General features: G+C 42.1%; 2 protein-coding genes across 3 annotated transcripts in view; one reads left to right on the top strand and one right to left on the bottom strand.

The window, feature by feature from the left end:
* Positions 1-308: 308 nt before the first annotated feature.
* ift27 (intraflagellar transport 27 homolog (Chlamydomonas)) lies at positions 309-21135 on the bottom strand (the record flags this gene model as incomplete). Its single annotated transcript, XM_080722674.1, has 7 exons — positions 309-410; positions 1286-1395; positions 5736-5853; positions 7945-8004; positions 12830-12889; positions 20349-20428; positions 21102-21135. The coding sequence occupies 7 exons, from the start codon at positions 21133-21135 to the stop codon at positions 309-311; spliced, it is 564 nt and encodes a 187-aa protein (XP_080578800.1).
* A 1457-nt stretch (positions 21136-22592) lies between these two features.
* Positions 22593-23428, top strand: part of syngr1b (synaptogyrin 1b) — a gene marked incomplete at its 3' end in the record, with an annotated part of 36873 nt that continues 36037 nt past the window's right edge. For both annotated transcript variants that reach the window (XR_013961818.1, XM_080721281.1), the window contains exon 1: positions 22593-22748. Coding sequence is in view for 1 of the 2 variants with exons in the window: in XM_080721281.1 (XP_080577407.1) it covers positions 22647-22748 (102 nt within the window). The remainder of the gene's footprint in view (positions 22749-23428) is intronic.

Genomic DNA, 23428 nt, shown 5'->3' with positions numbered 1-23428 from the left:
GATCAGCTATTTTCGGCAAATAGGTTTGGTGTAGAGGTAAAAAGGAGCAGACCAAGTATATAGTGAAAGGTCAAGTTTACAAAATATAGACGATTTAAGTCTATGAATCTATGAAATCGATGAAAATCTCCATCGCACACATATGTAGTCGGGGGTCCCTGCTTCAGCTCTCTCTCAACCAAGGGGTCCTTGGCCTGAAAACGTTGAAGACCCCTGGGTTAAGTGGTTGAAGTGCCCTGGATCCTCTTTGGAGTCAACTTTTCAGAGAGCGACATGGAGATTCTGCATGGTCTCTGTGTGTTCCTGGTCTAGACAGTGAGATTCTGCATGGTCTCTCTTCGTTCCTGGTACAGACAGTGGAAGGCCCGGGCTACGGTGAGGAATGGGGCTTCACAGCTCTCCATCTCCTTCTGCAAACGAGCACAAACACACAGGAGATGGAGCATGGTCAGGGGCGTCACAAGGGGGGGAAAGTTAGGGGGGAGTTACTAGGACCCAAAGGTGGAGGGGCCTTAATAATTGTATACTTTAGCTATTGAAAAATAGCAGATATAGAAGCTCACAGCGCGCTGTGAGCTTGTATGTTTGAAAAGTCGTGAAAATATGTGCAAATCTTTGAATATATTTATTTTTTAAGCGAACATTTGTAACTCAAATTTTGCTTCTGGGGGGGGGGGGGGGGGGGGGGGGGGGTACCTGGAACTAAATATTTTGAGATGGGGGTCCATAGCCAAATACATATCATTTTGGGGGTCCTTCACATGAAAAAGTGTGAGCACCACTGACATAGAAACAAAGGTTTTTCAAAAAATATAGACTATTGAAATGTAAAAAAATAGCAAATCTACAAGCTCGCAGTGAGCTTGTTTATCTTCTATTTTTCAATAGTTAAAGCACAAATACAGTTTTGGTCATCCACCCGACAGAAACGATTCATGTAATACTGTCATTTTACTCGAAACCAAGGAGTACGGTATTTCATAAATTAATAACCTACCTTTTGGTTAAGCATTAATCTGTGGGTTTTATAAATAAAATACTGAACCAATGAAAAAAATATTAACAAGAGCTTGTATAAATAAATAATTGGATCCCAATGGATTCATTGGAACACATTTTTTTCTTTCTTTTTTTTTCTTTCTTGAAAAGTAACGGTTTTGGACGTACAATACAGTACAAGGGGGTTACTTTCAGTTTCCACCCGACTGCGACAATATGTAATACTGTCCTTTCACAAACCAAGGAAAACAATGTGCTATCATATGAATGATGGAAGTGCACTCACAGCTATTGTCTCATGGTACTCCAGTCCCTGGCTTTGAGCCCACTCCTCTGCTACTGATGTCTGCACCTCTCTCCTCGCAGACAGGTCCGACTTGTTTCCCACCAGGACACCTGATCCACACACACACACACACACACACACACACACACACACACACACACAAACACACACACACACACACACACACACACACGTGAATGCACGCACGGACAGTTGGCACTCTGTCGAGGTGCCAACTTGGAATACAGGAAAGGTCGACCTAAAACAAAGTCGACCCAAACTCGTTTCCCCAAACGGGTCTGTGGCCTTAAGCTAGATGCAGAATAGACCTAAATCTAATCTTTGCTTCTGAGGGTCCCTGGAACAAAACTATGACATTAATAACCTTAGAGGAGTTCTGTGTTGCCTAGAACTGGAAGATTGATTTTGGGGTTTGAATTGTAAAGTACAACAGTGTGATGTCATCACATTGTGATTTGCAATACAAACCCCAAAATCAATCCTCCAGTTCTAGGCAACAAAGAAGAGGGGGAACTTTTTTTGAAATATTGAAAATGGGTTGGCCACAGACCCGTTGGGAAACGAGTTTGGGTCGACTTTGTTTTAGGTCGACCTTTCCTGCTACAGCCAGCTTGTTGCGACCGTCAGGGAGCAGTTTACTATGAAAACCTCCACCGGCCGTCCGTCGGTCACACGTGCGGTCGACCGCACGTCACACGTGCGGTCGACGTGTGAGTCTGACATCACTCCGCATCAGTCTGACATCACTCTGACATCACAGAGTCCACAGCTGATGATGTGGCGTGATGTCATACAATACACAAACAAGCCCTATATAAAGGGGCAATTCTCACCAGGGAAGAGAGCATTCCTCGACTCAGACCTTATCGCCAGGATCAACTAAGCTTATAGCTTATCATCACATCCAACCATCTTAAGATACTCAGCTAGTGGGGAATGCTCTCTTCCCTGGTGAGAATTGCCCCTTTATATAGGGCTTGTTTGTGTATTGTATGACATCACGCCACATCATCAGCTGTGGACTCTGTGATGTCATCGTATCTCCATATATGGCCATCTCCGTATATGGAGATATAAGTTGTCCATGCCCAAGTATGGGCTGGTGAGGTCAGACTTGTCTGTCGTACATTTCGGTCAATTCCAGTGGGGATGCCATTGAAAAGTTAATCTAGTTGTACAAAGTAATCAAAGAATGGGTTGACTGGTAGGCTGGTTGACTGCTTTATCTGTGGAGAGTGTATGTCACTGAGAGTCCTTTTATAGCGATTGAAATCATGATGAGGTCACGATGAGTCATCTATGCCCAAATATAGATTTCTAGGTCAGATGGCCCATGGAGTTTGTGATGTCAAACCTAGCAACCCAATATAAACAAACCTGATGTCAGACCTGAAGTATCCTTTTATACCCATATATGGAGATACAGAGATCTCCATATATGGGCATATTAGAAAGCCCATATATGGGCATATACGGATGACATCAGGGATATCCATATATGGGCATAAAAGGGACAAGGGCTTACAGTTAAGAGATCTCCATATATGGGCATATCAGAAAGCCCATATATGTTCATATACTGATGACATCAGGAATATCCATATATGGGCATAAAAGGGACAAGGACTTACAGTTAAGAGATCTCCATATATGGGCATAAAGGGACAAGGACTGTTACAGTAGATATAGAGATGTCCATATATGGGCATAAATGAACAAGGACTGACAAACACTGAGATCTCCATATAACCTATGGGAATATAAGGGATGAGGACAATGCGTAGCATTGTGAGCTTGTAGACCTATTTTCTAAATATTGTTGTACATTAAAAACTTGAAATGGGTCGTTCTGCATAGTACTTGGGATTTGTTGATGTAAATGTTCACATAGAGTGTAATAATTGGTAAAACAAACTTTTGGCCTATTTGTGGAGATAAGCGACCAACGGTCGCTTCTACCACTTTTTCGAGTCACGTGTTCAAATACTGGATTCTGATTGGCTAAATTCCGGAGGTTATGAGAGGACAACTGCCGCAAAGTTGTGTGAGGAGATCAATGCGCCTCAGTGTACATCCGGGGACTTCAGGAGGTAGTCGGAACACCTTTCCCCCAACCAACAAATGAAGGTCGCAGCGGTCCTATGTTTACTAACGTGCGTACTATCGTCGCCGATTTATTTGGATCCAATGCAATCCGCCAACTTTAAAGCCCCTTTTCTCTGAACCTATGCCTTTCTGGAAGCGAACAGCCTCTATTTACGGCCGGAACGGTGCTTTTAACTGACGTTAGCTTAGCTGTAAGCTAGACGCATGGATTAGTATGGAGTTGGCGCCATCTGTTGGTGAGTAGAAGATGTTGTTGGTGGAACTATCTGCTGTCTCGCGGAAGTTTTATAGGCAATAATGATTGTAACTTAAGATCCTTGCAAGTTACAACTATGTGTTTTCTTTCATGTATAAGGGAAAAAGTGGTAGAAAAGCTATTTACCACTCGGGGTCGGACATTATGCTCTGATAATGTCCTGTGTTAGGGTGTTATCGGACTCGGCTTCGCCTCGTCCGATAACACCCTAACACAGGACATTATCAGAGCATAATGTCCTCTCACTCGGGGTAAATTGCTTACTTATCTCCCGATTAGGGAGTCTTACTGGTACCTTGTTATTGCGACCGTAAGGTCGCAGTTTAGTATGAAAACCTCCACCGGCCGTCCGTCGGTCACACGTGCGGTCGACCGCACGTCACACGTGCGGTCGACGTGTGATGAGGTCACGATGAGTCATCTATGCCCAAATATAGATTTCTAGGTCAGATGGCCCATAGAGTTTGTGATGTCAAACCTAGCAACCCAATATAAACAAACCTGATGTCAGACCTGAAGTATCCTTTTATACCCATATATGGAGATACAGAGATCTCCATATATGGGCATATTAGAAAGCCCATATATGGGCATATACGGATGACATCAGGGATATCCATATATGGGCATAAAAGGGACAAGGGCTTACAGTTAAGAGATCTCCATATATGGGCATATCAGAAAGCCCATATATGTTCATATACTGATGACATCAGGAATATCCATATATGGGCATAAAAGGGACAAGGACTTACAGTTAAGAGATCTCCATATATGGGCATAAAGGGACAAGGACTGTTACAGTAGATATAGAGATGTCCATATATGGGCATAAATGAACAAGGACTGACAAACACTGAGATCTCCATATAACCTATGGGAATATAAGGGACGAGGACTGTCAGCTTGTAGACCTATTTTCTAAATATTGTTGTACATTAAAAACTTGAAATGGGTCGTTCTGCATAGTACTTGGGATTTGTTGATGTAAATGTTCACATAGAGTGTAATAATTGGTAAAACAAACTTTTGGCCTATTTGTGGAGATAAGCGACCAACGGTCGCTTATCTCCCGATTAGGGAGTCTTACTGGTTTATATCAGGTCCACTTGTTGGTGGTGACGTCACCAAGAACGGTGCTCCCTCACTGGCTAAAGGCCCTGCCTTTGCACTGTCGGGGCCAAGCCAGATATCTGACGACTGCAGCGACGTAGCTTTGTTTCCTGCAACGGCGCTCCCCCCCCCCCCCCCCCCTTTTCTTTTCTTCTTTTTTTATCCTTCACACGTGTGAGTGTCAACAAATTGACATTCTTCCTGTATTTAGGTCTGTCCCATTGGTTTGTGAGTGTCTCTACCGGGTGAGAGTACAGCAGTGCTGAACCATGAACCTGTGAGCTCGTGACCCCACAGAGCCTGTGGGCTCTTCCATCACAGAGCTAAGACCTCTTCCGGGTTATTATTTTAACATGGGAGTGGATGGGGGATGGGGGTCGATGCGTCCGTCGAGAGATGTGTGGCTTCGCCCTCGACCAGAAACAGACGGCACCGGAAGCAGTTACTTGCGCGCTACGCTGGCGCAAGTAACTAGAAAGGTGCAATTCTGTGAAATTGCAAGTGTGGTTGCAATTTCACAGATTTATATTGTGATGTCATGTTTGACATGACAACAGTGACAACAGTGTTTGAAGCATGACCAAAACACAACATTTCTGTTGTGCAAAGGTTAACAAAAAGCAGGTTCACTTTGCTGGCAAAAAAATCCCAGACCGAGAACAATAATGTGTTGCCTATAGCAATGTCACAGTCCCCTCATAACAAGCAACCACACAAATAATAATGAAAAACCAAAGTCATGGATTCTTTTTATTTTCTTCAAAACCTTAGTTTTCATTTGTGATATATTGTTAAATATGAAATTGGAACGTTAGTGCCATTGATCCAAGCCGGAACACAATCCATTGAGTGATTATTAAAATAAACTGGGGGGTGGACCCTGATCTAGAAACGGTATGGAACCACTGAAATAAAGGAAGGGATTGGGTGGGCTTCTGGGCTGTGGATACACACCTGGTACGTGGAGGCCTCGGCAGTGGCTGCGGACTCTCTCCATCCAGCTGCTGCAGTTGCTGAAGGACTGCTGGCTGCTCAGGTCAAAGACCAAGCACAGCACGGAGGGCTGGCCCCACTGACATCACCACGGTGACCACACACAGGTGAGGAGGCATGATGGATGAGGGAGAGACACAGGGAGGGATTCAGAGAGAGAGAGAGAGAGAGAGAGAGAGAGAGAGAGACGAGATGTGTGTGTGTGTGTGTGTGTGTGTGTGTGTGTGTGTGTGTGTGTGTGTGTGTGTGTGTGTGTGTGTGTGTGTGTGTGTGCAAATATAGTATAGTAGAAGTTGCTAAGCAGACATTGTGAGGGTTCTTCACAAAAGAAATGGTTGTTTTATGGTGTAAAAAAAAAAGTTAAAAGAAAAGAAAAGAAAAGAAAAACGAAACGAAAAAAGAAAGAAATATATAGTTTGGCTTGGTGAAAATATTCAGGTTGGGGTTAGAGTTCAAAATTGCAAAAAGAATCTGTCCTAAAATTGTAACGTCCTCACAAGTATAGTAATACAAACGTAGGTGCAGTGGTGGATAAAGTACTCACATTTTCTACTTAAGAAATAGTATCAATACTGCATTGTAGAAGTACTCTGTTACAAGTAGAAGTCCAGAATTCAAAATTTACTTGAATAAAAGTACAAAAGTACTGGCAAAAAAAATTACTAAAAGTAAAAGTACAACATATTTGAAAATAGCGGATCTACAAGCTCACAACGCGTCGCATCGCAACGTGTTGTTAGCCAAGGTATAAAATAGGGCTAAAGTGGTTTATGTATGTTTTAACACATTATAATTTATAATAGCAAAGTAACTAGTAACTAAACTTTTCAAATAAATGTAGTAGAGTAAAAGTACAACATTTGGATCCCAGATCCAAATGGAGTAGAAGTAAAAGTATTGGAATTTGGAAATACTCAAGTAAAGTACAAATACCTCAAAACTGTATTTAAGTACAGTACTTAAGTAAAAATACTTAGTTACTTTACACCACTGTGTGTAAGTGTGTGCGTGAGTGCGAGCGAGCGAGCGCGCGCGCGCGTGTGTGTGTAAATAAGTTGTGTTAAAGGGAGTGTAAGTGATAATCTTTTGTTAAAGTAAGAGTTAAATAGCTCCATAATATGATGGTAATCACTGCTATGGAGTGTTTGCTCGGTTCCAGCAGTCTCTCGTCTCTGCAGCTCTTTGGTAAACAGAAAATACATTTTCAGGTCGTGATGCCAATTAGATACAATCAGGAGAGAGAGAACGCATGCAGGATACAGGATTAAATTGGAAGTGATGTAACCAAAGAATTAGCAGAGGAGATTGGAACTGGAACACCATAAAATTGAAACCGATCAAATAATCTCTGTGCAGTTTGCACTCCTGATTGCATGAAATTGCTATCCTGACCCTTCATACTAAAGAACTGGAGAGATGGAGAGACCCCCTTTATTATGATTACTAACTGAACACAGAGCTTAAATATTTTAAGAATATCGTCACTGTCGGGCAGAAACCTTGTATCTCCAAGTTTCAAATGTGTATGTTTTTTCGCAAAGTACAGCCCTGCTTCATCAGACAAGGCTGTCGCACAAAAGTAGTGAAAACAGCCGATCTACAAGCACACAACGCCTCGCGGTGTGAGGCGTTGTGTGCTTGTAGATCAGCTGTTTTCACAAGTTTAGTAAAAAAAAACTTTAAATTATAAAAACGAACGGTTTTGGACATACAAGGTTTCTACCCAACAACGATATGTTATAATTTTTATAGCATTTTTCTCAAGTACTCAAAGCGCTTTACAATGGTTCATTCAGTCATACATTGGGAGGTGAAGCGGCGAACAGTCGGCGCCAGCTTCCTCACTTCCCACATTCACACACCAATGGTGGCCAGCTAACACCGACCGACTCATTGGAGGCAATGTGGGGTTCAGTGTCTTGCCCAAGGGCACTTCGACATGTGGACAGGATTCAATCCGCCGACCCACGGATCACTGGACGACCTGCTCTACCTCCCCATTATATACTTTTATAAAACACTTTTACACTACCTTTAACTCTGAGAGCATACAAGTGTAACCTTAAGTTACCTTTGTACGCTCTCCGAGTTTCAAACGGATGAACGAACAGCCAAAGTTAGTTGAAGGTTGTTCACTCGCAGTACATCATCATGTGGGCTGAATCCTTACCATTCTCTCACAGGATTCTACAAATGTCTCCCTGCCAGCAGAGTCTATTATGTAAAGCTCCTAGAGAGAGAGAGAGAGAGAGAGAGAGAGGGAGAGAGAGAGAGAGAGAGAGAGAGAGAGCAGTGGCGTCAGTTCAGAAACAGCTAAGGTATGGCAACATGACGTGCCTTCGCGCGCGGTGCAAGACACCAGTCATGTTGCCATACCATACAGGCATGATACAGTACATTTATTTTAAGAAGTACATTTTATTTTCCCCCCGTTTCTACGGTTTCTTGGGCTGGATATGGCAGCCTGGAATGGTTGTTCAAGTGCAGCTAAACTTGGCATGTTAGTAAACGTGCCACAATTAACAATAATGCATTGCACCTGTGCAGCTGACCTGCGGAATATACCCATTTTGTCAAGTGACCATTTTGCATTTGTAGTTATTTTACTGTAATTTAACAACACAATAACCAGAACAGATAGACAAAGAGACATTCATGGATTTATATTTAAAAGTAACTTTTTCCCCCCTGGACCCAGGGTATGGCAGCTGCATAGCCCTGCCATACCCAATTGACGCCCCTGAGAGAGAGAGAGAGAGAGAGAGAGAGAGAGAGAGAGAGAGAGAGAGAGAGAGAGAGAGAGATGGGGAGACAAAACGAGAATGACAAAACGCAGCGAAATTACAGCTGTGATTTTGCTGCAGTGGTATATAGGGGATAATTCCTGGGTTTCACATCCATTCTTGTTTGGGTTCTAGTAATGGATTTAGTACAGCGGTGATGAAATATCATATCTTACATGCACAGAGGGGACATTAGGCTAAATCACACTGCTATTTTCATTTCCAATTTCCGCCACCACCAGCGGTTGGCAATTTTCTCGCTGTGATGCCACAAACCTGATAAATGAATACTGAGGAAAGTGTGACAATGGGCAATCTCACACACACACACACACACACACACACACACACACACACACACACACACACACACACACACACACACACACACACACACACACACACACACACACACACACACACACACACACACACACACACACACAGTGATGATGGCTTGGCTCATGACATTTTTGTTGACGATTAATTGTCGTACAAAGAATTGTGATTAACGACTTAATTGTGTTTTTGACCTTGAACGTTGGAACATACTGTAAGGTAAACATCAGGTACATTACATTGGAACATACTGTAGGTAAATACATTGGAACATACTGTAAGGTAAATATCAGGTATATTACATTGGAACATACTGTAAGCTAAACATCAGGTACATTACATTGGAACATACTGTAGGTAAATACATTGGAACATACTGTAAGGTAAATATCAGGTACATTACATTGGAACATACTGTAAGGTAAACATCAGGTACATTAAATTGGAACATACTGTAGGTAAATACATTGGAACATACTGTAAGGTAAATATCAGGTACATTACATTGGAACATACTGTAGGTAAATACATTGGAACATACTGTAAGGTAAACATCAGGTACATTACATTGGAACATACTGTAGGTAAATACATTGGAACATACTGTAAGGTAAATATCAGGTACATTACATTGGAACATACTGTAAGGTAAACATCAGGTACATTACATTGGAACATACTGTAGGTAAATACATTGGAACATACTGTAAGGTAAATATCAGGTACATTACATTGGAACATACTGTAAGGTAAACATCAGGTACATTACATTGGAACATACTGTAGGTAAATACATTGGAACATACTGTAAGGTAAATATCAGGTACATTACATTGGAACATACTGTAGGTAAATACATTGGAACATACTGTAAGGTAAACATCAGGTACATTACATTGGAACATACTGTAGGTAAATACATTGGAACATACTGTAAGGTAAATATCAGGTACATTACATTGGAACATACTGTAAGGTAAACATCAGGTACATTACATTGGAACATACTGTAGGTAAATACATTGGAACATACTGTAAGGTAAATATCAGGTACATTACATTGGAACATACTGTAGGTAAATACCAGTAAGGCTCCCTAATCGGGAGATAAGCGACCGTAGGTCACTTATCTCCACAAATAGGGCAAAAATGTGTTTTGCCAAAATCTTCCTGATCCATGTTGATGACATGAGTGTAGACATACTGTGTAGTGATTTTCGTGATTTTAGGGCAAAATCTGTAGGAGCAGTGTCCAAAAATGTGTTTTTAAAAATCGGCCTGGAGGTGGCGCTATATGGGACAGATTCATGTTGATGGGATGAGTGTAGACATACTGTGTACCGATTTGCGTGATTTTAGGGCGAAAATTGTAGGAGCAGTGTCCAAAAATGTGTTTTGCAAGAATCGGCCTCATGGTGGCGCTAGAAGAGGGCCATGTGAGAAATGAGGGGTGGGGTCTCCGCGCCGGCAAGGCGGACGAATAGGTACCGGCCCCGGCTGTCCCGGTCGCTCCTAGCCGGAGTTACGGCATTTTATGTGAGCTGCAGTGTAGGGGGTCCTCCACTGGGGGCGCCACCACTTTTGCATCCGTTCTGGAGCACCAGGAGTCGGTGGTCCCCGGGAATTCCCCGTGAGCAGCCCCGTTGGGGTGGTCATTTGGTCATGTTTGCGCATTTGGTCATTTTTTACATCTGGGGGTCCCCCAGGGACCTGGGGGTCCCTGGAGCTCCGGGGGTCCTTGGAGGTTGTAGTTTGGCAGCCAAGGAACGTGTGTGCAAAATTTGGCATGGATCGGGGCAACGGTTGCGGAGATATAAGCAGGGAAAAAGTGTGACGTGTGAGGTGTGACAGACAGACTGACTGACGGACTCACTCACACTTTTTGCAGGTTTTGATAGTAAATGCGACCTACGGTCGCAATCAGGTACATTACATTGGAACATACTGTAAGGTAAATATCAGGTACATTACATTGGAACATACTGTAAGGTAAATATCAGGTACATTACATTGGAACATACTGTAAGGTAAATATCAGGTACATTACATTGGAACATACTGTAAGGTAAATATCAGGTACATTACATTGGAACATACTGTAGGTAAATATCAGGTACATTACATTGGAACATACTGTAAGGTAATATCAGGTACATTACATTGGAACATACTGTAAGGTAATATCAGGTACATTACATTGGAACATACTGTAGGTAAATATCAGGTACATTACATTGGAACATACTGTAGGTAAATATCAGGTACATTACATTGGAACATACTGTAAGGTAAATATCAGGTACATTACATTGCCTTTTAGGCTTGGTAAGCAAAACTTGCATAAGGCAGAAATTGATCATTGACAATTAACTTAAAGCAGGGGTCTTCAACGTTTTCAGGCCAAGGACACCTTAGTTGAGAGAGAGATGAAGCAACAACCTTTTCAGAGATTCCATATAGTTGAACAATTTGTGTTTTCAGATATTTAACCCTTTCCAAGCCACGGGGAGCCCCTTAATATTAAAACCGGAATATACCGGACATTTCCTTCTTCATACTTCCTTGGCTGCCGTCCGTTTACTGTTTGGAGGATAACATTAGCATAGCTGGAGTGCTAAGGGCTAAGCTAGCCAAAATGGTCACATCGACTGTTCAGTCATTCTTGGATTATATGCTTGGATTATTATGCGCACGGATCGCGCACGCGAAACGCACAGGGAGATCGATGCTCGGCCAAAACTACCACTCTATCCCAACGGAGATCCAGCTAATGACCTGGGGGGGGGGGGGGGGGGAAAGAAAAAACAACGGTGCGGTCCAAGAAGGAGTGGTGGCGGGCTCATGTTTATAAACATAATATTATGTCTCAGATCACAATACAATAATAGAAATGTCACGGCTAATCTACCAACAACCATTCTATTTCGGTTGGCAAACTGTTAACCACTTGAACCGTCAATACTTAATAAACTTGACCTTTCATTATGTACTTAGTCTGCTCTTTTTCTTTGCCGAAATTAGCCGAACTACAAGCTTGTAGATCTGCTATTTTTGGGCAAAGGTAGTGGAGACAAGTGGTGTAAAGTAACTAAGTACATTTACTCAAGTTTTAGGCACTTTTACTTTACTGGAGTATCTCCAATTTTATTGGCAATGTTTTAAAGGCAAATGTTGTACTTTTACTCCCCTACAATTATCTGAAAACATTAGTTACTAGTTACTTTGAAGATTTTGATTATTATTACAAAACATGCATTAACCACTTTCAGCTCTATACATTTCGGCCTTTTGAAAATAGTCGATCTATAAGATCGGCTATTTTGTTTGTAGATCTGCAATTTTCTAAAGATTTTTAATATACATTTGAAAACTTGAAACCAGACATTCTGCATAATGAGTACGTTTTGACGCCAATACTTATATTTCTACAATGCTGGATAGTCACCTAGGTCTGTCCAAATTATTACATAATTGCAATCATCATTTCCAATAGTCATTTCCATGTTGAAAAATGTTCATATAGCCTATTTTCAAATATTTTCAAAAATAGCGGAAACAGCAGATCTGCAAGCTTAAAAGCTCATATCTGATGTGAGTGTTTTTTTACGTATAAAGTTACAAAATAAGTCATTTACCATATCTGCCCAATGCTATGCACCTTTTGTTTCCGAAGCCCAAGAGAAATGAAATGTTTATTCATAATGTTCTGATGTTCAGCGACAGAAACACAATAATCTAATGGCAATTATTTGAGGGTCGTTAATCCATTTAGGCCTAGAATTATTTAATGCTTTAACTATTCTACAAGCTCACGCTGTGAGCTTGTAGATCTGCTATTTTTTAACAGTTAAAGCATAAAATATTAATACGCAACAAGGCGTAGCCGGTCTAAATGGTCAAGTAAAATGTCATAATGGTGACAGTCCTACTCACCACACTGTCGCTGGTCTCTGGGATGTTCACACACTTCATCAGCAGCTCCACCCCAGTTGTCTGTCAAAACCACAACACCATCACAATGCCGTTACACACTTAACCCATTCAGAACGGGTACACATTTTGTGTATCATTATTTTATGCTTTAACTATTGAAAAATAGCAGATATACGCGGCACTGAGTGCCGCGCTGTGAGCTTGTAGATCTGCTATTTTGGAAAAAATTTGAAAATTAGAATTTTGACCCGATTCTATAAGTGTCTTTTGAATCCTTCTAAGGTTTTTTGAAAACCCTATGTTTCTATGTCAGCAATCTGGCCAGCCATCGTCAAAGAAAAGGTCCTTTTCACTTAAATGGAGCTCAGTTAGTCTGTTCTTAAGAGACTACTATGTCAGTGGTTCTCAAACCTTTTCATGTGAAGGACCCCCAAAATTATATTTATTTGGCCACAGACCCCCATCTCAAAATATTTACTTTCAGGGACCACCCAGAAGCAAAATTTGAGTTACAAACGTTCGCTTTGAAAATACACATATTCAAAGATTTGCACACATTTTCACAACTTTTTCCAAAAATAGCAGATCTACAAGCTCGCAGCGCGGTACTCAGTGCCGCGCTGTGAGCTTGTAGATCTGCTATTTTTCAATAGTTAAAGCATTCAATAATCCCAGGCCTACACATTAAGACATGAAAAATACCTAAACATGTCTACTAAAGACTTTATCTGCGGTGCTCAAAGTTGTTATTGTCAAGGGCCCCTAGAATTATACTGTATGTACTTGACCACAGACCCCCATCTCAAATCACAATTTTCACTATTCAGTGTATGAAGAAGATACTGTATAGATACATCATCTTAAAGCTGCAATCAGTAACTTTCATTAAATACTCGATATTGGAACCTGTGTCCCCCATGGGAACACTGCATTTTCTATTGCTATAACACAGAGCTGGTTAGGGACATTTCACTTTGAATAACATGCAACACCTCTTTTCAACCAGTAGAGGTTCTACCCGACCACAAGATGTACAGAGCAGATACTGTAAATCAACTACAACCACTACAGTTGTGTTAGTTTTTATTACCATACTGTACCATGATGGATGGGTTAGAATAATGTGTTATTCACTATACTAAAGAGTTTAGAGGTAAAATATTACTTTTTCAATAAGTCTAATAATCAAAATTATAGATTTTTCAAAATTAAGGATCGATTATTAATCAATTATCTATTACTTAAAAACATATTATCAATTAAATCCATTCGTTTGAATAACTACCCCTAGAGCCCACCAACTGGTGAGGCAGTGGCTCATGAATAGACGGTTCCCAGTTAGATCCCGGGCTTCCCCAGAGTTAATGTTGATGTGTCCTTGAGCAATTTGCACCTCATTCTAAACCCCTAATTGCTCCCGATGTGCATGTTGGTGTCTCTTGCATGGGGAGAGTATTTTTTGCAGGTCTTTAAGTCTGAGTAAAAAAAAAAAGAGTAAAAAAAAGGCAACTGGGTTAAGCACTGTTGGTCTGACCAGTTTAACATTCACCAGGTTAGCATTCACCAGCATCGGCAGGTTAGCATTTCACCAGGTTAGCATTCACCAGCGTCGGTAGGTTAGTATTCACCAGGTTAGCATTCACCAGAGTTAGTTTTATTGAGGTTAGGGTTAAGGTTAAGGTTAGGTTTAGGTGTATCTACGTCCCCCTGACTTTCGTCACCTCAGCGCAGCCAATCACATGCCGCCGCTGCCTTAATAGGGCTGCGAATCTTTGGGTATCCCACGATTCGATTCAGAATCGATTCTTGGGGTCACAATTCACGATTCTTTTCGATTCTTTCAAATCCAAACGATTCAAGTTCAGAAACGATTAATTTTCGATTTAAAAACGATTCTCGATTCAAAACGATTCTATATTCAATTAATAGGATATCAGGATCTACTCCTGTCTGCTGGCATGAAAGCAGAGTACATTTACGTGGCTTTTATAATTGTAAAGGTTTTATCAACTTATTGCAATAATGTAAACACACTACACTAAGGTAAATCCAAGAAAACATGTCTGATTTATTCATGCTTGCACACATTCTTTTAACTTGTACAAACAAAACATAATATCTAATAAAAGTAATATAATAATCGATTTTTGGAAAATGAGAATCGATTCTGAATCTTACCATGTTAGAAACCCAATTCGAATTCAAATCGATTTTTTCCTGCACCCCTATGCCTTAACCCAGTTGCTTTTTTGATACACTCGGACTGAACGACCTGCGAAAAACACTCTCCCGTCTTGCATGGTTTTTCTCTACCATCGGTGTATGAATGTGTGAGTGAATGGATGAATGTAATGCACAATCTACAGTATGTAAAGCGCTTTGGGTAAAAACACTATATAAATGCACCATTACCCATCAACACATTCCTTCGATTCTAGAATGACGGAGACAACATGCCCTCCAGTACAGACTGCATTAGAGACTGCTGGATCCTTTACAGTCCAGGAGCAGATTGCTGTCGGGCAGAAACCTATTTTTTCCATGTTCGAACTTATTGTGTTTTTTTTCGTAAATGAATGCTCTACTTGATGATCATACTACACAGCATTAAAAAAAAAAGCGGTACAAAAGTATTAAAAGTAGCAAATTCACAAGCTTGAAACGTGGCACAAAGCGAGGTGTTTTGAGCTTGTAGATTGGCCACTTTTGAATTTGAATCCTGAACAGTATACAGTTTACATCAGTGGTTCCCAAACTTTTCAGGTCGAAATCCAAAGAAAGATTTGACGTTTACCTGGGACCTAAACTAGTGCATTTAAACGCCCCAAATCACTTCTAGGCTCATTGTCCTACTCATATTGATCCCATGACTGTCCAATGTATCCATGGGGTCTATTAGGCAGAAATGCCACTGTTGTCCAGTCCAGTTTCTCCAGCAGAAACCAGCAGCTGTCATAGCATAGAGTGGAGCCTATACGCCTATCACTTTTACACTATTTGTTGAGGTCAAAAGTGATATTCGTGATAAGTGATATCTGCAACCCCCAAAACTAAACCCAGGGGTAGTCAACCTTTATAATCAAAAAGAGCAATTTTTGGCCCAAAGAATTATTTAAAAAGAATCAGTCTGGAGCCACAAAATATTACTTTATTTATTTATCTGTGCCTTTTCTGGTCTTTCAATATAACTTTTTTTTTATTGTTTGCTAATTTCTCAAAGCAGATCAGTAAGTATACCAGTAAGTATACCAGTAAACCAGCAGCATTGGCGGTGAAAGCAAACAATAGCCTTAATAATTGTATTTTCCTTCAATGATTTCTTTCTTATTTTTATCTGGTGTGAGACACTTTTTTGGAATGTACGACTAACTTAATGCCTACTACAATAATACATTATGAATAAAATGTAAAAACTAAAAAGAAAATAAAACCTCTTAATTATTCCTTTACACTTCTTTGCCCAAGCAACTGGGAGCCACATGAGAGGGCCTAGCAGGTTGCCTACCCCTGACCTAACCTCTAAATGCCTAAACCTATCCTGAACCCTAACCAGAATATTTTTTAAAATGTAAGTATGACTTTTATGTGTCACCTTTAACCATAAAGCAACCACATTTTGCCTGGGAAAAATGGTCATCACAAATTCTATTTATCAAATTCTGCTATACTTGGGACTCACAAGTACACGCACGCACACAGACTGACATTTACCTGAACTAATGCACCGTCCATAACACTTTCCACACAGCTCTCAAGCTCTCTCACACACACACACACACACACACACACACACACACACACACAGTGACACACACAGTGACACACACACACACACACACACACACACACACACACACACACACACACACACACACACACACACACACACACACACACACACACACACACACACACACACACACACACACACACACACACACACACACACACACACACACGTGCTTGCACACACAAAGCCCTACCTTACGTGTCACTTGGAAATAACCCATTTTCAAGCTGAAAGTAAGCTTGAAAAAAAATCAGTTAATTTCTATTCTGTATCTGGCGTGTAAATTAGGTGTAACACTGCGGCCTCACTCTGGAGCCAGCTAATGAGCTGACGTGATGCATTGGCAGGGTGACCTGCTGGAATGCCAATGAGAGCCTATTAGCAGCAAATAAGCAGGAATATTGCTAACGGCCCGTCTGACATTTCAAAGGAGGACGTGACCGGAATGGGGGACACCCACTCTCTCTACACCCTTCACAATTACACGTTTGAGAATGTGAGGTTCGGCTATGTGTTCGCCTGGGGAACCACTCTTCGTACAGCTGGACTGCATAAGCTCGTTCTGATAGGACAGTAAGGACACGCCATTGATTTTTTTTTTTCCTAACCCAAAGGTATCTGGCAAATTAACGTGTTTGTTGGTTGGTTGCAATTGGCACGCCAATACCCACAAGCTAAGGATTATTTCAAACAGCAACAGAACCGTGACCAGCACTTGTCATGAGCACTTACAGTACTGTATGTGCTGCTGGATGTCCATTAAAAAGAGCTGCAAGTGAGATGACTTTCGTAGACTACCTTTTCTCATTGACAAAAACTAAATAAAAGCTAAATATATTGACAGTTCATTTTACGCTTGGTTGCGCTGAGCTGTTGCGCTCTGAAAATAGCAATCTACATGCTCACAACGTAGATCTGCTATTTTCAGCATGCATCCGAGTATAAAATCTGCCGTTATGAGGCCCGCCAAAATACATTTTTGGTAAAAAAAACAACTGCAGATTTAGTCGACTAAAATCTTGACATTTTGTCGACTAAAACTAGAAATTAACACTGCAATGGGTATCGGTATAGTAGTGGTGGGGAAAAGGTAATACGTTTTTTTACGCAGGTAAATATCAATACTGCAATGTAGATATACTCTGCTACAAGTAAAAGCTCTGTGTTCAAAATGAATTACATATTATTAGTATTGGCATCAGAATATACTTAAAGTACCAAAAGTAAAAGTAGGCCTACTCATTATGCAAAATGTCCCGTTTCACAAGGTAATGGTATTATATAAAATGTATTAGAAATCATTTGAAAACAGATGATCTTCAAGCTCACAACGCATCCGACGCGTTGTGAGCTTGTCACATCTTCAGGTATTTTCTTTTAAATACCTGAAGTTTAAATAGGGCTGAAGTGGTTAATGTTTTGTAATAATGATTCAAATCTACAAAGTAACTAGTAACTAACATCTTTAAATAATTGGAGTGGAGTAAAAGTACAATATGTGTTGCTAGTTCTTGGGTAAATGCACTTAGTTACTTTCCACCACTACGGTATAGTCGAGAGTAATTTAAACTCCCTTCAGAGTCTTGTGTTTGGCAAAGGATAACGGGTAGTTTTCTCTTCTGAACAGAGAGGTTTGTGCGTCTATAAATGGATGTGTTTAGGCTTAGGGTAGGTGTACTGATGTTCAAGATTAGAGCTGCTTTTGTCAACAAACAGATATACTAGGCTTGTGAAGATGATCAATACTGAAATCGCTATGGTACTTTGTTCAAACTTTAGGCCAACACAAACAAACACACACATCACAAACGACTGGATTTAACCTATTGGGGTATACAGAAGTTTTACTTTTGTTGACACACAGTGTGTGTGTGTGTGTGTGTGTGTGAGTGTGAGTGTGAGTGTGAGTGTGAGTGTGAGTGTGAGTGTGAGTGTGTGTGTGTGTGTGTGTGTGTGTGTGTGTGAGAAACACCTGTGCTACCGGCTTTCCAGAAATCCTGCTGTATTAATTATCGACGTTCCCTTCACCTCAGAGCCCGCAATACTGCTGACACGCCAGGATTTGTACACACACACACACACACACACACACACACACACACACACACACACACACACACACACACACACACACACACACACACACACACACACACACACACACACACACACACACCCTTGGATCCAATTTAATTTGTACTCTTCAACCTGTCCTGTGCCCTTAGCAAAACTGCACAACTTAAAAGGGTTCCACTCTGCCTTGTCCAGATGTTTAAAGAAATTCTGTGTGTGTGTGTGTGTGTGTGTGTGTGTGTGTGTGTGTGTGTGTGTGTGTGTGTGTGTGTGTGTGTGTGTGTGTGTGTGTGTGTGTGTGTGTGTGCGCGCGCGCGCGCGCGTGCGTGTGTGTGGAGAGAGCGAGGAGAGAGAGAATGTACATAAATTATGCAGTGTTTGTACACATGCAATTAATGTGAACATGCATTTTACTGTACATGCATAGACATGAGCTACATTCAATCAATAGCAACATTGACAGAAACGATCATTGAGGAGCCATGACTCTGTATCATGTGTGAGTGTGTGCGTGCGTGTGTGCGACCGTGCGTGCGCGTCAGGTTAATGTCATGACTCTTGGATGCATAGTGAAGAAGATTTAACACTCTGCATCAGCAGATTGGTATCAGTATGCTCTGCTGTAGTAGAGATGTGTTCCCTTGAGAAATGGTCAGAGATCTACATGTATGTATATATAATTTCACACGTGAGATGTCTCTCTATTGTTATCAACCAAACTACAGTACTGACAGGTATTAGTGTAAGATAGCCAATGTGTGAAGTGTATTTATTCATGTATGGGTTCTTGGCAGGACAACACATAACAGAAAAGTTGTAACCTGGGCTGGAATTCATATACAGTATACACATATCTGAAGATTAAGGTGCACTCCAGACTAGGCGCGGTTGCCATCGGGGCTGCCGCTAGGATCAGCGGTGGACGCACCGCAGTGAGACACAAACACACTCGCTCAGTGAGTAAACGCAGCGCGGTATTTCACAAAGATGAACACAATCCATCTCTCACCACCCGCGTACGCATGCACAAACGAGCACGCTCGCGGGGGATTTCACGGGACCGCGCCCGTCTCCTCGCCGCCCCAAAACGTTGCTGCGCGGCTGAAAAAGCCGCCCGCCTCCCATTGAAAATGAATTGCTAGGAGGCGGTGACCGCGGCTAGTGTGGAACCCCCTTAATCCATCTGTTCCCAGACGTTTCTGGATCAGATAGGGCCAACCAAGATTACCACTTGGCAGCTGTGGTCAGATGGGTGGGCCATGTGCGTCTTCATTATTTTAATGATCGATTGTGTTGGATCAGTGAAATTAACATACTTTAAGTTCCTATTTATTTGACAGGGTTCACACATTCCCCCAAAAAACACAGTAATTTAATGAATAAATAAATGAAAAATCTAAGAAATTCCATAAATTAGAAAACAAATGTTTAAGTCAGACGTAGTGAAAATAGCCGATCTGCAAGCTCACAACGCAGCGCAAAGCGACATGTTGTAAGCTTGTAGATCTGCTATTTTCACTAGTTTGTGTCGAGCAAATGTCTGATTTATCTTTTGGGTCACAGGCTAAAAGGTTTGGGAACCACACTGACACTGGTCTAATGTATACATACAAGGTGAATCCAGATTACAGGGTTGCCTAGTGTTTACATTCTCACCATGCTGTAGTTCTTCTGGAAGTGTGCACCATCACTGCAGAACATCTGAGCCAGAGCACTTTTACCCACTGCAGCATCCCCTGCACACGCATGCATGCACACATGCACACGCGCACGCGCACACACACACACACACACACACACACACACACACACACACACACACACACACAGATTTCATGAAGTGCCATGTTTTCATTTTCTTGATAGTCATGGGCCATATAAATTAAATATTTCAAACTGATTATTTTGTCCATAGTAACAACCTTTAATATTGTTTTCTTCTACAATAGAAATATTTTCTCCCGCCATAGTCAGAGTTATAGGAGTTTGAATGGATGTACAATTATGCACAGGATGTAATTTGTATACAGATGTGAGGGGGACTTAATTTAACTGACTAAACCTTTTTTTGAATATTTAATTTTAAAACCTCTCTCTCACAGTGTGCCAGTGAGTGAGGAGAGGACCATCCCATATGACAATGTTGCCATCTGTGCTTAAGGTTGCCTATACCCTTACTAGCAGGATTTGTCTAATAATTGTTTGATGAACATACTATGTGATGATTAGTCTACATTTTTACATAAAAACCCAAGAGATTGACTACAAGCCCTTCCTTGTGGATTTTTGTGTTATCCTTTTAGCATCATTGTATAATCGTAGTTGATAGTGATAGCAACTGCATGTGAACACAAGAAAAACAACAACTGCATTCATTCGTGTGGGATGCAGCTATGAATCATAGCCTACCGACAAGCAGACACCTGGCTCTCAACTTCACCATGTCAGAGGAGTAGGTTATGTAAATCTGGAACAATCCTTGGTGTGGGAAAAAATGTCTTGTCGTTTGTTTATAAGTTGTTCACAGCTTTCTTCCGCACGCCTCGGCAACAATGGACACCGACGCGTTTCCTAGCAACCGGCCAAGGAGCTGCCCCACTGGTCCAATGAGCGGGCGCGTACAAAGAGTCACGTGGACTATGATTGGCGGGCTTCAACCAATAGCTGTGGCTGTAACGACGCAGAGAAGTGACGCATATATGAGGCAATGTCCAAAAGTCACCGCTGGAGGGCGCAGATAGTCGATAATATGCAAACTTGCACAGCCCTTCTCTGATTAATCTCTATGAAATGAGTTAGTTGCTCATGAAAGTCATGTTGCATTGCCTGAAATGTGCCCGACATAATTTGACCATCTTTTGTTTTTAGTTTATTGTTCTCCTTGAACATTTAACCATTCGTGATTGACTGTGGTGGCCGGGCGGCCCCCTCATTCATTACAGTAGTTGACAATTAGATTGGACCGCTTTAGATTAATTACGCATTAGGTAATTGTGCCTTGCATTCATTCGTCTTTTAGTCAGTCAGACTATTTGTTTCCTGTGTTATATATATATTTCCCCTATTTCCCTAATGCCCCTGGCAAAAGGAGCAGCGCGTGACTTGGAGGTCCTGTGTGCGTCCTGTGCGCAAAAGCGCGCAACCGTCCCTCGTGATGTTTTATGAGGGGGGTTAAGACTAGAGGCCGATTCACGAGAATAGCAGCAGACCTACAAGCTCACAAGGCGTTGCGGACGCGACGCCTCGTGAGCTTGTAGGTCTGCTATTCTCGGCTGCGACGGAGCATAAATAAACGAGGCTTATTTACGCGCACGGGCACAATTTCTACCGAGGGGAGACTGGACAGCGAAAGCGCGCTCATGCGATCACCACGCTCTGCCCCTCCTCTCTCTCCTTTTCTCTCTCTCTCTAGTGTTCTTCATCCTTCAGAGAGAGAGAGAGAGAGATAGTGGGGGAGAGAGGGAAGGGGAGAGTAGAGAGAGAGAGAGAGAGAGAGAGAGAGAGAGAGAGAGAGAGAGAGAGAGAGAGAGAGAGAGAGAGAGAAAACAGGGGACGTTTGCCATATACATTGATTTGAAATAACGTGGGAGAGAGAGAGAGGACGAGAGACATTTAAAGGTTTAAAAGGACAGCCAATAGCCTATCGGCAGTGCGAGAGAGGAGAGAGGCGCGCATAGCGGCAGCTTATCGGGGATTGTCCGCGTCTCGTGCCTCCCCCCCACACACACGCACGCACCCACGCAAGCACACACACACACACACACACACACACACACACACACACACACACACACACAAACACACACGCCGCGGTGTCGCCTTTGAAGCGGTGAGTGAGCTCTGGGGGACAGAACGGGGAGAGGAGGAGGAGAGAGAGAGAGAGAGAGAGAGAGAGAGAGAGAGAGAGAGAGAGACAGACAGACAGAGAGAGAGAGGAGCTAGTGCCGTAGAAGCATGGAGGGGATGCAGGCATACGGAGCTGGGAAGGCCGGAGGGGCGTTCGACCCCGTCACGTTTTTCCAGCAGCCCCACACCATTCTCCGCATAGTGTCTTGGGTGAGTAGTAGCTTTGATTTCATAACCAACCAGAGACCGAGCCCCCCACCCGCCGCCCCCAACGACGTGGACGAGCATCTGTCACGACGTTCGCCCCCCACCCCATGCGTCGCAGGCTGTATTCCTTGTTGTGGTGGTGTGTGGTGTGTTTGACATTGAGAGACAATTCCCTGTTGTCTACACACCTCCAAAGCTATAGCCTATATAGGCTATAGCCATATGTGTGTGTTGTTTATTATTAGGCTAAGTTGTTGTGGGCCTACCCCAAGCGTTTTGGGGTAGGCTATTGTTTTTCTTATTATTGTTCCCATAAGTGCCATGCTGCTGCTCCAACAGGCTATGTATGTTGGGAGAATTAAGATGTTATTATAGGCCCTTAAGGCACAAATACTAAGTGTTTGTGGTGTGGAGTTGGGCTCTCTGGGTTCATATTGTTCAAGACCCGCGATTCCACCTGTTTCTCATTTGTGTACATAGGCTATACAGTGTGTGTGTGTGTGTGTGTGTGTGTGTGTGTGTGTGTGTGTGTGTGTGTGTGTGTGTGTGTGTGTGTGTGTGTGTGTGTGTGTGTGTGTGTGTGCATTTTCAAGGATGGTCAAGACTCTTGACTCAAGAGACTATAGGCCTATATAGGCTGATGATTCAAGTGATGCAAGGATAGACTAGGAAAGGAGACAAGA

Source organism: Nannobrachium achirus (genome assembly GCF_963921795.1).
Source record: "Nannobrachium achirus genome assembly, chromosome: 3".
NCBI lineage: Eukaryota > Metazoa > Chordata > Actinopteri > Myctophiformes > Myctophidae > Nannobrachium > Nannobrachium achirus.
The sequence above is the reverse complement of the archived record's forward strand: the minus strand, read 5'-3'. Positions and strand labels throughout refer to the sequence as shown.